General features: G+C 35.0%; 1 protein-coding gene across 5 annotated transcripts in view; it reads left to right on the top strand.

Moving 5' to 3' along the window:
* COL24A1 (collagen type XXIV alpha 1 chain) overlaps nucleotides 1–16468 on the top strand; it is a 397210-nt gene that overhangs the window by 70001 nt on the left and 310741 nt on the right. For all 5 annotated transcript variants that reach the window (XM_045478122.1, XM_045478119.1, XM_045478121.1 and 2 more), the window contains 3 exons: nucleotides 6093–6137; nucleotides 13577–13630; nucleotides 14880–14924. In XM_045478122.1, the coding sequence (XP_045334078.1) occupies nucleotides 6093–6137; nucleotides 13577–13630; nucleotides 14880–14924 (144 nt within the window). The remainder of the gene's footprint in view (nucleotides 1–6092; nucleotides 6138–13576; nucleotides 13631–14879; nucleotides 14925–16468) is intronic.

The raw sequence follows: 16468 nt of genomic DNA, 5'->3' as shown, positions 1-16468 counted from the left end.
TAAACCAATGCTCTTACATTACAGAAAAATGAAATTTACTACTGCCTTCAAACAACACTGAAGTAGCAGTGGCTAAAGGGAAATACATGAGTGACTTAGGAGTCCTTATGTAGTATCTCAGCCTAGTGTCCAGCACGTATTATTAGTGAGTGACTGAAGGTTGCTGCTCTTACGTTTCATTGATTGTGCCCTTTCACCCAGTCCTAGTGGTCATCTTTCTTCTCTTCTCTGCTTCTCTGCTTCCCAAATCAGTGTCTCTTCCTGTCTTATTTTCCCTGAGGCCTCTTATCAGGATTTCATCCCATTTTAGGTAGGCTGAGTAGAACTAGTTAACCTGTTTACTGATCTCTCAGTGGTGTTGCCTTTCACACGATTGTATACATGGTCATCCCACCTTCGCCTTAACTTCCCGAGACTAGACAGAAGCAAAAGATCCAGGAAGGTTGCTTCAAACAAAAGAACAGCTTCCTTCCAGAGATAAAATCTGTCAGTAACTCTCTCAAATGCTACATTTGTTTTAATCACATCCTTTTGCCCTGGAGTTCATTCAGAAAACCAGTATTATGTAAATAAGGTATAGTCCCTGTCTTCCAGTAGCTTATGGTCTAAAGAAAGAAAACACACTAAAGTAAATTACAAAAGTGTATTATGCTATGACAAGGGCAATAATGAAGATATGAAAAGGTTATTGTAGGATGTAGTTGAGGGCAGTGGGAAAGTGTTTAGGGAATGGGGAAGGAGGCAACATCTGACCTGCATCTTGAGGATGAGCAGCTGTTATGCTGAGGATATGGTAGTTAGTGGACATGTATGCTAGCTACACAGAGGAGATGGCAGAAACAGAGGCTTGCAGGCAAAGAGCAGTTCCTTATTCCTGGGTTATGAAGTGTGAGACAGGAGGTGTCAGGAGATAAGGCTTGAGGGCTATTCAGGGGCAAACTTATAAAGGAACTTACATCATGTATCACTCGCGTCTATTAATTTATCATGTAATAGAGAACTACCTGATGGGTTTTAAGAAGGGGAGTGCCAAAGGCAAGTCATCTACTCTCCAGTTTCTTTGGCACTTCTGTGGGCTCTGGAGGGGGAATGCTTCTACCTTTATGAAACCTAAAGTCTATAGAAGGAGGCCCCAGATAGAAAGGGAAGGTGACAATACAGAAGTGGTCTTATGCCATAGGAGAAAAGTCCTTATCTGAGTGAATATGTGTCTTTTCCATCTAGTGAGGGGAAAAGACTGTTAAAAGGAGAACACTAATAATACATAAAGTTGACAACATGGAGATTTTATCATAAGGTCATTGAGAATTTTTCTTAATATATATATACAGGCATTCCTCACTTTGGATGGTTCAAATATACACAAATTTCAGTTACTATGTTTAATAAAAATAACACCAGTCTCCCAACAACATGGTTCAAACTTCACTTACCACAGTTATTAACCACAATTATTAACTGCGATTAATTGCATAAAGTACAAACTCTGCTATAGTCTCTTCAGTCTACAAAACAACATAAACTACAAAAACTACGTAAATAACAGCTATGCATCAAGAACAATGACCAGTCACATCATTTCATCCAGTCAGTTGGTGATTGTTCACTGTGCATCTGTTATTCAGTTCATGCAGACAGCAAAGTATGTAGTATGTTGCTTCCTTGTCTCTCAGTGATAAACCTATGTGATATGTTATACAAATGGATAATCAGAAGAGGTAACTGACCAGCAAAGATGAAAGTACAACAAAATAAAGGAATCATGGTAACACAGGACTTAAAATTAGAGCTGAACATAAATGGAACTATAGAAAAAATAGCTGACCCTAGGACCCTGCTCCCAGTTGAGAGACCCTAGATAATGCAGCCAGGGGAACACAGGGAAGGTTAACTTTTGGACATAAATGAGGAAAGGGTTGTGATGAATAGGAGAGAGATGTCCCAGAAGAGTAACACCAGCAAAAACACCCTTCACATTAGAAGAACTTTTGGAACTATTTCATGGCATTGAAAGTACTAAGTATAAAATGTTCAAAGTTGATCCAGAGTTAGAAAAGAGTGTGATAATTTGCCAAAGCACAGAAAATATGCTTGCTCAGTATGGTAATTTATACAAGAAGGCAAGCACTATTCAAACTACTCTTTATAAATTTTTTTCAAAGAAATACTTTAGTTCTCAATGTTTTTAATCTTTTAAATTATGTTGCACCAAATATTAGTTGAAAATTTTTTCATTTCCCTACACAATTTTAACTGTCAGAATTTTTAACATTTTGACAAATATTTTTAAAAGTCACAGAACATTTGTATTTTTTCCCATTATTAATATTGCTTTGCATGGTTTCAGCATGGATGGTCAGTTTTATGGGCCTGTAGTGCCATATGCCCAGTGAGGATGGCCTGTATATAAGTGGTACCACCATCTTTCTTATGGATAAACATTTTATATATGCATCCAAAGTTTTAATTACTTGGGCAAAGTTCAGTATCTACTTGAAATTTCTTTCTTTCCCATCTCAATATTTCTGATTTTAATTCTTTAATTGTATCTCCCCCCTCCCCCTATCTCTTTCTCTCTCTCTCTTTCTCCCTCCCTCCCTCCCTTTCTCTCTTTGGTCATGTGTGGTTACCTATTGACAGCATATTTGTTAGGGGTCAAATTTTTGTTAAAGTAAGTATTAACATGAAAGTCTCTGTTAAAATTAGATCCTAAGTCCCATTTGTTATTGTAATTCTTGGTAAGGCAGCTTTCTATCACAACAAATATTTAGACAATTCTATGATTTATTATAATGGGTCTTTAATCTATTTTAAAACAGAGTTTGTAAATTTTCCTATTGGCATTCCTTAAGGACTGTGTTCACATTTTTTTTTTCAATATATTCATCCAAGAAAAATTGTATGTTGTTATTTACTGGACTTTTTTGTTATTCTTCCTATGTGAGTTAGAAAACAGTGACTCAAATAATATTTTCAAAAGAGTATACTATAAGCTATTTTTTTAAATAAAATGTTAGGTCCCTAGATTGGAGCTATGTCAAAATTTGAATGTAGGCATTTTTCCCAGGGATTTATTCCCTTTGCTTTTTAAAACTTTACAGACTAGTGTTTAAGTAGAATATAAATAAGGAATATAGTCACCAATATAGGGAATAGAAGGAGGCCTTTCTAGAATTTGTTTTAATATTAAGAGAATTGAGATGTCATATTAGATACTTAGAATCTAATTTGTACTCAGGTTACTCTCAAATCCATTCACGTCTTTCCATCAATTCATTCATTCATCCATCCAAGTCCCTTCATTGAGTAATTAATGAGCACTTCCTATGAGCCAGGCACTATTCTAGGCACTGGGGATACCACACTGAATAGAATAGATAAGGAACTTCAGTTTAAACTCTATAAGGAGCTCTCCACTGTCTCTTATTCCTCCACTCAAATCTGATTTACAATTATCTTTTACTAGACTATAAAAGCCTCCGACCTGACCCATTCTTTTCCGTTTACATATCTCAGAGTCCTCACCTTTGATTTAGATCTTATGGTTGAATCTGCTTTTTCTCTGATATATACATCGGTCTTACTTAAATTCTTCCTATGCCTGGATGGCCAAATTAACTAATAAATATGCCTTTGTTTTTCATTCAATGAAGCTAAATTAAAAAAAAAAAAAAAGCAGTGGCTTTCTTACAGATCCAAGTAATCACAGAATGCTAGCAATAAAAGGAAATTTTAAATAATTTTACTCACTGCCATCATTTTTACAAATATAGACTTCAAAGCTCATGCTGTAGCTAGTTAGTGGCAAAACTGGAACTAGAACTCAGCCTGCTTGGTCCGTTCTTTATTATTGTTACCAGTGAAAAGACAACCAGAACATTTTGTTTAACTCAGGCTCTTCTGGTTGCAAAGAATGGAGAGTTAGGCTATCTCAAGGAAGAGAAAATTCTTTCAGTCCTCTCTGTAGTATTAAGGGAAGCAGGGACCCACGGAATCTAAAAATAGGTGCTGTAATGTAACTTGGTCTTATGGAGACAAGCACTGATTCAAAGCAGCTCTGAGTGGCGTAGCTGCCTTAGTCCGTGGATCTTTTACTGTACTTTTCTAGTACTGCTACTCTCTGTTCTTCCCACATGTGCCCTTTTGTGTTATCTCTGAGAACAACTTTCTTAACATAGTTTCTGCTTATTCTAAATTCTGTGTTCATACTTTGGCTTTCTTGTGACATCTCAATTCCCCTTAACCTTTGTGAATCTTTCCCGCTTCAGCCCCCTACTGCTTAGTACCTGAATTTTTCTTTCTTTCCTTTTTTAAAAAATAGTTTCATTTAATTAAAAAAAGAATTTGACTGACCCAGCTTGTTCCTAGTTAGGCAAAACTCTTTATTCCGAGTGACTTCATCGCCTTCTGGCCAGACTTTGTATCGGCCTCCTTTAGATCAAGTGTTGTTTCCTGTGGCTGAGATGAGCAGGAGTGAGTTCATGAAGAAAAGATCATGACTGTTGCTGCCCCTTTATTAGAGTCTCTGGATGAGAAACAATCCCTTCAAAGGAAATTGTACATACAGAAGATACCATGTTTAACATGCCTAGTTCACTGTTATAAACTGCTTCAGGAAATGTAAATTAAAGAAGTTATGCTTTTTTCATCATGGGCTAGGGGAGGGAGGAATCTCTGGCCAGAAAAACAGGTGGTAGCCAAAGAAAGGGAAGCATGTAGTTAGACTCAAGCATTCACAGAAATAAAAATAAATAAGTAAATAAATAAACACATACTTTTTTTAAAAAGGTAAAAGAGATAAGCCTATGGCAGAGGTTTCTCTACCTATGTGCCTCTTACCTTGGCTTCTCGTTACTCACCTTCCTGACACTTTCTCAGGAGCTGCTTAGCTCCCACCTTCCTAGAGCTGCTGTCTCATCTTAGGGAGCCACCACCACCTTGTTACTGCTGAGGACATTTCTTATGTCCTATTATAAAAAGTGAAGAGGAGCACCTGGGTGGCTCAGTTAGTTGATCCTCTGACTCTTGAGTTCAGCTCAGGTCATGATCCCAGGGTTGTGGGATCAAGTCCTGTATTGGGCTCTGCGCTGAGCTTGGAACCTACTTGGGATTCTCTATCTCTTTCTCTTTCTCTCTCTCTCTTCATCTTCTGCCCCAACTTTCTCTCTCAAAAAAAAGTGACTTAGCTTTGACGATATTTTTATTTGTGGAATCTCAGGTGACATTTGGATGACTGAGAACAATATATCTCATATTTTGTAATTAAGCTGATCTTTAACTATCTTAAAAAAAATGTAAACTCAGAGCAAACTTGAGCTAAAAGATTGGGTATATTAGATGCTGTAGGTAAATGAGTAACTTTAATAATGCCATTATTTATGAAATATTTAATTTCTTTGGTTGATCTATCTTGGTGATCTATAATTAAGGTTTGTGCATATCGATGAGAATGTTTCTTTCTTCCTGTCCCTTCTTTTAGCCTTATTTTGCTCACAGATCTTTCTAGAAGAAAAAGGATATTATCTATTTTATATCTTTGGGTATTAATAATGGAGATTAAATACTTGATTTTGGTTATAGTATATGGAAAATTTTTTGTTACTGATTTTTTAGCTCAATAAAGTCCCTTTTGTCATAGGACCTGTGAGTGGCCTCTTTGATTTGTCTTAGCTCATTCATGGAATGTGATTACAATGATTTGGATTAGAGAAACTGCCTGGATATGGTCCAGTTTTTCAATAATTACAAATAGATTTTGTCTGAGAGCATTTTGCTTCAGCATTAATAAACTAAAACCAACTGTTAAAAAGCATCAGTAAGATTTAGCAGATCCATTGCTGGACACCAGCTTTATATAAAAGATGCTGTTCTGTATTCTTTTTTCAATACCATGCTACCATTTCAGTTGATAGTAACAAAGAATTCAAATAACGCTCAAATTGAAGATTAGTAAGTAATAAATTAGTAAGAATTAACATTCATTTATGAGAAAACCAAATTGGGTGGGGGGGAACCAACTTGGCACCTTTGTTTAGTTTTTTTGCTTGTACGAATTTACTGTTCATAACATGTCTTCACCTTTACCATTGCAGGGTCTCAAAGGCCATCCGGGGCTCCCAGGTCTCCGAGGTGAACCAGTAAGTACTTCGTAAAACTTATATCTTCTACAGTAAAAAGACACACATTAGGGACTCCTTGAGAGATTCTTTTTCCCCACTTATTTAAGATTTTCTTCCCCATTATTTTCAATTTTTAGTGCAGGACAAACTTTTTCAATTAATCACATTATAGTTTTGTTTTTGTTTTTCCCAAACCCCTGATTGACTTTAACTATCTGCTTAACATATTCCAGGACAGCAGTTCTTAAACTTTAAAAAAAAATTTTTTTAAGGGGCACCTGGGTGGCTCAGTGGGTTGAGCATCTGACTTCAGCTCAGGTCATGATCTCATGGTCCATGAGTTGGGGCCCCGCATCGGGCTCTGTGCTGACAGCTCAGAGCCTGGAGCCTGCTTCGGATTCTGTCTCCCTCTCTCCCTCCCCCTCCCCCACTCGTGCTCTGTCTCTCTCTCTCTCTCTCTGCCTCTCAAAAATAAAGAAAACTAATAAAAACATTTTTTAATAAATAAATGAGGGGCGCCTGGGTGGCGCAGTCGGTTGGGCGTCCGACTTCAGCCAGGTCACGATCTCGCGATCCGTGAGTTTGAAGCCCCGCGTCGGGCTCTGGGCTGATGGCTCAGAGCCTGGAGCCTGCTTCCGATTCTGTGTCTCCCTCTCTCTCTGCCCCTCCCCCGTTCATGCTCTGTCTCTCTCTGTCCCAAAAATGAATAAACTTTAAAAAAAAATAAATAAATAAAAATAAATAAATGAATAAAAATTTTTTAAGTTTGTTTATTTTGAGAGAGAGAAAGCACAAGTGGAGAAGGGGCAGAGAGAGAGGGAGAGAGAGAGAATCCCAAGCAGGCTCTGCACAGTGAACCCATGAACCATGAGGTCATGACCTGAGCCGAAGTTGGATACATAGCCAACTGAGCAACTAGTTCTTAAACTTTTGAGGTTCAAAAGCCCCTCTGAGAATGTCATAAGTGCTATGAGCTCTTTCCCCAGAAAACACACATATTCATGCATATGCATGTACCTGCACATGTGCATACACACAACTGATTAATTTGTATTTTTTTGTTTTTATATTTTCTTTCACACATTTAATTTTTTATACAATTTCAGGGGCTTGCCTATTAGCAAAAGCCTGTCCATAGCTGTTAGTTTCCTGACCCTTGCATGAAGGAATGTAAATAAATTTTAATAAAAATCCAAATTAGAATAGCACATATGCTATTGTCCATTACACACATATTTAAAAGCCAAAATAGTTTGGGAGCCTTGTAGTTTTTATCATATAATTCTTTGTCTTCCCCACCAGAAAACAATATATATCATAGGGAGAAAAATAAAGCCATTTCTTTTGTTTTCAACACAATGTGTACTAGGTCAGTATGAATAAAGCAATGAAAACTAACTAATTAGAAACTAACTAAGGTGAGGGACACCATTACTGGAGATTCAGCAGAGAGTGTCCCTTACAGTACACTCTGTTCAGTCCCTGAGGCACAATTTTTCAAAATTACTAATTACTAAATATAACAAGTGATGCATGTACCTGTAATAGGTGTAATCTCAGTTTCTTGAATCAAACAAGGGCTGGAAAACATTTATGGGGAAAAAGTCAGAAAGGCAGGAGGGATTAGTCCCCAGGGAGAAAAAAAAAAAAAATCTCTAGAAAACTGCTTTGGCACAAATGTATGAATTCTAATGAAGAAAACCTAATTATTTCACAAGTAAGTGAAAAATTGACCTGTCAGTACTAATGGGTGTTCTCACAGCTATATAACCTATATAACCTCATAGCTCTATAACCTAGTTCTTAGTATATTTGTTATTGTTTTGAGGGAGGTATGTGTTTTAGAAGCATCTAAAATCAATTTTAAAGGTTAGCAAATGTATTTTGGAATCAGTTATTGCTTTTCATTCTATTTATTTCCAGAAAAAAGGGCAAAATTGGTATTAACTGTGAAATACAATTAAAACCCTTTTGCATTTTAACTGTGAAAACACTGTAGAAACTAAGAGGATCATAACTAATTTGGTAGGAGATGTTTACTTCTGGAAAATTTATAAATATCTACAAATCGGTGGACAAACATTTGGAAAATAATTGTATCATCTGTGTAAGCTCTAGTAATAGGAACTGCCATTTATTGAATCTTTATTAGCTACTAAACTGTCCCTACTATTAACTACAACTTCTAGTACTATAATTATTTATTGAATATTTCCACATGTTAACTAATTTAATACACACCAACACTAAGAATTATTGCAGTTTACCCACTTTTAAATATATTTCTACACATTGTTCTGTCTTCTTTATACAATAATCCTGTGATCCCGAAATTATTATTCTACTTTACTAATTCTACTTGGTAGCAGTGCTGGGATTCTCGATGAAGTCTGATAGTCTCAGAGTGTTTGCTTTTAATACTTGAAGTTAGAAGTAGGATTGGAGCAGGTTTCCTATTCCTTATTTCTGCAGGGTCTAAAGATACAACTTTGTGTCTAAACTGCTCCATTCAATCTATAGATTTAAGTGGGCCACATTTTGTTTTTAACACATTTAAGTGCATAGTGAATTGAGTTGTAGTGTTTGTTTTGAATTTCTTTTGAGCTTCTGTGGTTGTCACAGTGATTTTAGGGTGTGGTTGGCTTAGACATGTTTATGCCATGTAGGATTATGCTGAAGGCTTACTTGTTTACTTTGTTTACTGCTGTTCCAGGATAGCAGAATTTAGGCATCCAGCAGAATTCTTTTGTGTATTTCTCTTTGCAGCTGGAATGTCTTAAATCTCTACATGTTGCCTTAATACCCGCTATGAAAATCCATTCAAAGTCAGATTTCCTTTATGTCTTAAAACAGATTGCTTTTTAATAGAGAGCTCAATTTACCTAATTTGGCTAGGAGAGGAATGAAAGGGATGATGGTTGGTCTTAGCCAGACAGTGACCTACAGAATAAAAACAGCCTTTTAAATTTGTTTCACTTCTTTCTATTGGCATAACCAAATAGAAGGTTTTGTGAATGTCTGGATATAGGCCTGTGTATTTTAGAATTGGATGAGGGATAAAGGAAGCTGTTGTAAATAGACTGGAGCAAATCTCGTAATTAGAGATTTAATTTCCTAATTAAATTAGAATTTCCTTAGAGTAATATTGGAAGTTATGTGCACTTTAGCACTATACCAGGAAAGCAGCCTGGGATGGTGGTCTCTGGAATTAGACTTGCTGACTCAAATCTTGGCTTCCCACTTATTGTCTGAGTGACTTTCCACTGGTGACAAATGCTCTATGTTTCATTTTTTAATCTGTAAAATAAATAATGATACCTACTTTCTAGGGTCTAGGCAGATTAAATAAGATATTACATATAAAATACTTGAAATTGTGCCTGGCATAAGATAGGTGCTAAATGAATGTTATTATAGGAATATAATATTATATATATTGTAGGAAGGTAATATTTAGTATGTAAATATGGTTTTGGAAATTCATAGGCTAAATCTCTCCAAATGTAGATAAGAGTTTTATTCTGCAGAGGCACCTGGGTGGCCTATCGGGTTAAGTGTCAGACTTCAGCTCAGGTCATGATCTCACAGCTGGTGAGTTCGAGCCCTGCCTCAGGCTCTGTGCTGATAGCTTAGAGCCTGGAGCCTGCTTCAGATTCTGTGTCTCCTCTCTCTCTGCTTCTCCCCCATTCATGCTCTGCTGCCTCTCTCTCTCTCTCAAAAATAAATAAGGATTCAAAAAAAAACAAAAAACAAAAAAAAAGAGGGGCACCTGGGTGGCTCAGTCGGTTGAGCGTCTAACTTCGGCTCAGGTCATGATCTCACGGCTGGTGAGTTTGAGCCCCGCATCAGGCTCTGTGCTGACAGCTCAGAGCCTGGAGCCTGCTTCAGATTCTGTGTCTCCCTCTCTCTCTGCCCCTAACCCACTTGCATTCTGTCTCTGTCTCTCTCAAAAATAAACAAACACTAAAAAAAAAAAAAAAGAATTTTATTCTGCAATTCTCAGAAATCCACTTGTTCACTCACTTTCTGTTAAATTGTCCATTGCCATGTGTGTGTATATATATATGTGTATATATATATGTGTATATATATATATATACACATATATATGGATGAATGTCTATATGTACATGTACATACATATGTGTATGTATGATATGTGTATGTATGTGTGTGTGCATGATACAACTTTTGTCAGATTGTCTCAGTTCATATCCAGGCTCTGCTGCTTACTCACTGTGGCATCTTGGACAATTTTCATAACTTCTCTGTATCTTACGCCAAATGGAGGATGGAGAAAATAGCATCTATCTCATAGATGTAGGATATATGTAAAGTGCTTGGCATAGTGATTGACACATAAAAAGTGCTCAATAAATGGTAATTGTTGGAGGAAGAGGAAAGGAGGGAGAAAAATGAGAACAAAATTGAGAGAGATTCTGAGGAAAGGGGAGATAAAGACATATAAGAAGCCTTCATATCTAATAGAATGGGAGGGCAAAAACTTTACCTATGATCCTCCATTTGTCTTTTCCTTGGTCTTCTCTTTCTATAGATTTTCCAAATTTGGGAGCGTTTTATAGTATTTTTCTACTTAAACTGGAGGTAATACTCTTCTGTGTGCTTCGGAGCAGAGGGACAAAGGGCTAGTGTCTTTTATCTGTTTTACAAACAATAAGAAGGAAATGAATTTTACATAATAAATAAGTAATCCATGAAATTTACCTTTGTTGTCACCATTTGAGGTTAGGTAAAGGCAGTTCAACATGTATGCTTTTGGCATTTCCTTGGCTCAAGAATTATTTAACAGATCTAGACTCTGAATAAACTAATGAATGAATGAATGAATAGTGTATCAATGAAAGTAAAAACAAATGGAGATATTTCTTCTCTCTTGATGGTCTAGGCCTGTAGAAGCTTCCTTTCTTATGCCTTTGATTCTCTGTATATCAGCCTGCCTTCAGCAAACCTTGTTTGAAAATAAAAAATACAAAGTTGTCAATTTAAAATGAATTTACTAGGTTTGTTTGTTAGTGTGTTATTTGGATAGGGATTGCATTGAATGTGTAGATTGCTTTGGGTAGTATTATGGTGTTATTTTGTTAGGGATTGCTGGTGTTATTTGGATAGGGATTGCATTGAATGTGTAGGTTGCTTTGGGTATTACAGACATTTTAATAATATTTGTTCTTTCAATCCATGAGAATAGAATGTTTTTCCATTTCTTTGTGTCATCTTCAATTTCTTTCGTAAGCTTTCTATAATTTTCAGCATACAGATCTATTACCTCTGGTTTGGTTTATTCCTAGGTATCTTCCAATTTTGGTGCAATTGTAAATGGGATCAAATCCTTGATTTATTTTTCTGCTGCTTCGGTATTGGTGTATAGAAATGCAACCGATTTCTGTACGTTGATTTTATATCCTGTGACTTTGCTAAATTCACATATCAGTTCTAGCAGTTTTTTTGGTGGAGTGTTTCAGGTTTTCCACATAGAGTATCATGTCATCTGCAAAGAGTAAAAGTTTTATATCTTTTTGCTGTCTGATTGCTGAGGCTAGGACTTCTAGTACTATGTTGAACAACAGTGGTGAGAGTGGACATCCCTGTCGTGTTCCTGACCTTAGGGGGAAAGTCTCAGTTTTTTCCCATTGAGGATGATATTAGCTGTGGACTTTTCATATATGCCTTTTATGATGTTGAGGTATGTTCCTTCTACCCCTACTTTCTTTAGGGTTTTTATCAAGAAAGAATGCTTTATTTTGTCAAGTGCTTTTTCTGCATCTATTGAAAGGATTATATGGTTCTTATCCTTTCTTTTATTAATGAGGTATATCACACTGATTGATTTGTAAATATTAAACTAGCCCTCCAGCCCAGGAATAAATCTCACTTGATCATGGTGAATAATTCTTTTCATGTACTGTTGAATTTGATTTTCTCGTATCTTGTTGAGAATTTTTGCATCCAGATTCATATATATATATATATATATATATATATATATATATATATACACACACACACACACACACACACACACACAAAATAAAATATTACTCAGTGGTCAAAAAAGAGTGAAATCTTGCCATTTGCAACAACATAGATGGAACTGGAGTGTGTTATGCTAAGCAAGTGAAATAAGTCAGTCAGAGGAAGACAAACATCATATGATTTAACTCATATGTGGAATTTAAGAAACAAAACAAATGAATATAGGATAAAGGAAGGAAGAATAAGATAAAATCGGATCGGAGAGGGAGGCAAACCATAATGGGTGTTGGGCATTAAGGAGGGCATTTGTTGGGATGAGCACTGGGTGTTATATGTAAATGATGAATCACTGGGTTACACTCCTGAAACCAATACCACATGGTATTTTAACTATCTTGAATTCAAATACATAATTTTTAAAAAAATAAATAAAAAATGAGTTTATTTGGGTGCCTGTGTGACTCAATCAGTTGAGCATCCGACTCTTGGTTTCAGCTTAGATCATGATCTCAGGTTCATGGGATTGAGCCCTGTGTTGGCTCTGCACTGAGCATGGAGCCTGCTTAAGATTCTCTCTATGTCTCTCTCTGCCCCTTTCCCCTGCTTGCACATGCTGTCTCTCTCTCTCTAAAACAAAAAAGAAAAATTTAAATGAATTTGCAATTCCAGTGTTACTGTTTGAATTTTTAGATAGAGATATATCATGATTGAGGTAATTACCACTCAATATCCATTTCTTAATCAGACTTGCTATAAAAAAAAAGTTTATTTTAGGAAGGAAGAAGAGGTTGGTTCTGAAGTTCACTGCCCCTTTTAGTCTTCTGGGGCTCATGCTCAGACATTAAGGACATCATGCTTAACATGCAAGATGTTGAGGTAAGAAAATGATTGAGACACGAGACAATATAAAAAGACACTGGTTATTAAGAAGTGTACCAACTCTTGGGGCATCTGGGTGGTTCAGTTGGTTGAGCATCTACTTTGGGTCAGGTCATGTTCTCACGGTTCATGAATTCAAGCCCCACATCAGGCTCACTGTTGTCAGTGCAGAGCCTGCTTCAGTTCTCTGTCCCCCTCTCTTTACCCTCCCTTGCTTGTGCTCTCTCAAATTAATAAACATTTATTTAAAAAATAAAAGAAAGGAATTAATGTACCAACTCTTTCTAGAATAAGTGTCTTATTTATGTAGTGCTGGAATTTTCCATACTGGATTTATCATTAATAATCAATGTCTCATTTAGAGCCCTAATCTAACAGTTTTATTTACATTTATTTAGTCATTTTGGCTCATTTTAATTTCAAGTAGGTGATTTCAGTCAGATAAACAATGTGTAGGATCCTTGGTCCTTCTGTGGCAAAAAGAATTCTTTCTGAACTTGAATATTATAATTGTGCCAAATTTGTTTCCTTGGGCTTCTTTTGGTTTTGTTGTATTGTTTTATTTATTTTGTTTTTTATTTCAGGGAATTCCAGGATTCACTGGTAATATTGGTTCACGTGGTTACCCTGGAAGGCAGGTGAGGTAACTATATTTATACTTTTCCTTTTATGTTCCTTTGTATTAATGCATTGCACTTTCTGATTTTCAGAGTTAGTGTTCAAATAATAATTGGTTTACTTTTATTAAATAATGAATTACTCATGGCAAAATAATTCAAAATCAAAATTATAAAAATCCTCCATAATTTTACTGTAGAAAGTTATGTGTAAAATTGGAGTAGAGTTTTTAAACATGTATGATGTGATACAGTGGAACCTTCAAAATTAAAATGCCCAAGGGTCTAATAATGTTTTAAAACAATCCTGTGGCTGATTTTACAATACTGCCACTGACTAAAATGAAGTAATGGTAAGAGTTAAAATTGGATAACAAGTATTATTTTTTAATAGCAGAGTTATAAAAACTTGAGAGTTTGATAGTGCTATATATACCACTACCAAACACTTTTATCTGAAATGAATTCAAGTCTTTGTATATGGTTTTGAAAATTCATTCTAATTATTTCATATTTATTTCCCTCTAATTTATAACTTTATTTCTTGTAGACTACTAACAGAATAAATTTTCTTTCATAGGTTTTCATGAAGGCTTACTCTTGAAATTGATTATTCATTTAGCATACTAAAAAACTATAGTTATAATATCTTTTTTATTCTCAAGAGTAAGGGAAATGGAAATGCCAAAAAGTAATCTATAGTTAACAAAATTCCACATTTTGGGCCTTTAAAAATGCATGGAAGGTATTGTATATTACAGTCTTACCACCAAGTGATGATTTATGTTATCTGAAACATAAAATATAAATGCTCAAGCATATGGACATTGATCTGAAGTTAAAATGTATTTTTTTTAATTATGGGAATATATTTTAGATATTTTAATTAGAAGTGTTTTAAAAGAATACAATTTTCCAATGAGAAATAATTTAATTAAAATTTATTTTTTATATCTTATAATGTGTGTTAATCTACCTTGTTTGGCTGTCTAAAAACATACATACATATATATATATTAATATATATGTAATATACATATATTTTTATATATATATATATATATATATATATATATATATATATATAGTGCCTCTTTTGGTTCTGAAATGCTAAAACTTCTTGAACATATATAGTCTTCATTAAGTATACCTAGTTCTGAATTTTATACTTGTGAAAAATGATACCTCTTTATGTACCCATTTCATTTTATTTATCAACAATGCTTTCAAAATACTGTAGTATGATGATGATGTCTTTTGTTCACACTAGGGTGTAGCTGGACCAGAAGGTAATCCAGGTCCTAAAGGTATACGAGTAAGTAAGCATTTTCATCATTTTGTAAGTGTGCTTGCATACAAGTAGGATGAAATATATAAAATAGTTATCAGTTTCACACTTGTGTAGGAGCTTTGAATATAATACCAGTTTAGCCTAAAAAGAAGTTCATTTGTTTAATAGATACATTCACTGTTAATGGCAACAGAAAACACTCTTATAGTAGTTTTACATCATTCTTTTCTATACTTTCTGGCTCCTAGCATGTCTGGTGTGTTAGAATATACTCTATAGTATAATTTATATATGAAGTCTATAGACCTAAGAAATAATGATAAAAAATATGAAGAGGAAACAAAATTCATATTAATTTCAAGGCTGAGATAATATGATGCAAAAACTATCTGGAGTAAAAAATATATATATCTGAAAAGAAGAAAATAAGCTTATCATATCGAGAATATACCACTGTACTTCTGAACCATTAAGGAGTTTTGTTAGTCACTCTAAATCATTAAGGGAGTAAAAATAATTACCGTGATATCTTATGTAGTGTCCTACACATTAAAATCAAAGGTAGTCTAAGAAAAATTAAAAAGTAAACTAAAATTTTTGTTTTTTAAAATTTTCTATTTTTAATGGCAAGTTATTTTCCAGAATCTACTTGCATGCCTTATATTATCTAAAATATCTTTTTGAAATAAAGCATAATGTATTTTACATAGTATGTGCTATAATGATGTCTTTAATTCCTAAATATTTTCAAATACTTTCATATGTATTTTCTTCTCTTATTTTGCTGTCAATCCTGTGAAGGAATTTTACAGATGAGAAAAGAGTAAGCTAAGGAATTTACATGACTTGGCAAAGTCATAGCTAGCTAGAAGTAGACCCAAAGTCTTTTCACCTTTATTCTGTACTCTTACCTCTATTTCATACTGTTTCTACTCTTGCATTAAGTGAAAATATAGCGGGGACAAGTCATATATTTTTTTAATTAGAAACTGTACCAAAAGCACATATTGACTTGGATCTGGGAAGAAGATATTTTAGTGGTCAAGAACATGGACTTTGGAGTTAGAAGGACCTGCTTTTTTGGTTTTTTTCCTTCATGTAAAAATCCTATTAGATGATGATAATAAAACTTGCAGTTAAGGTAGTTATGATAATAACCATCTGACCTTAACATTCTTTTTTTGTTTGTTTGTTTGTTTGTTTGTTTATTTTGAGAGAGAAAGAGAGAGCACGAGCAGAGGATGGGCAGAGAGAGAGAGAATTCTAAGCAGACTCTGTGCTGTCAATCCAGCGTGGGGCTCAATCTCACAAACTGTGAGACCATGACCGGAACTGAAATCAAGAGTCGGATGCTTAACCGACTGAGCCACTCAGGTGTCCCCTTGAGCTTAACATTCTTTTTTTTTTAAATATGAAATTTTTTGTCAAATTGGTTTCCATACAACACCCAGTGCTCATCCCAAAAGGGTGCCCTCCTCAGTGCCCATCACCCACCCTCCCCTTTCTCCCACTCATCAACCCTCAGTTTATTCTCAGTTTTTAAGAGTCTCTTATGGTTTGGCTCTCTC

The sequence above is a fragment of the Leopardus geoffroyi genome, chromosome C1, assembly GCF_018350155.1.
Source record: "Leopardus geoffroyi isolate Oge1 chromosome C1, O.geoffroyi_Oge1_pat1.0, whole genome shotgun sequence".
Lineage (NCBI taxonomy): Eukaryota > Metazoa > Chordata > Mammalia > Carnivora > Felidae > Leopardus > Leopardus geoffroyi.
The sequence above is the reverse complement of the archived record's forward strand: the minus strand, read 5'-3'. Positions and strand labels throughout refer to the sequence as shown.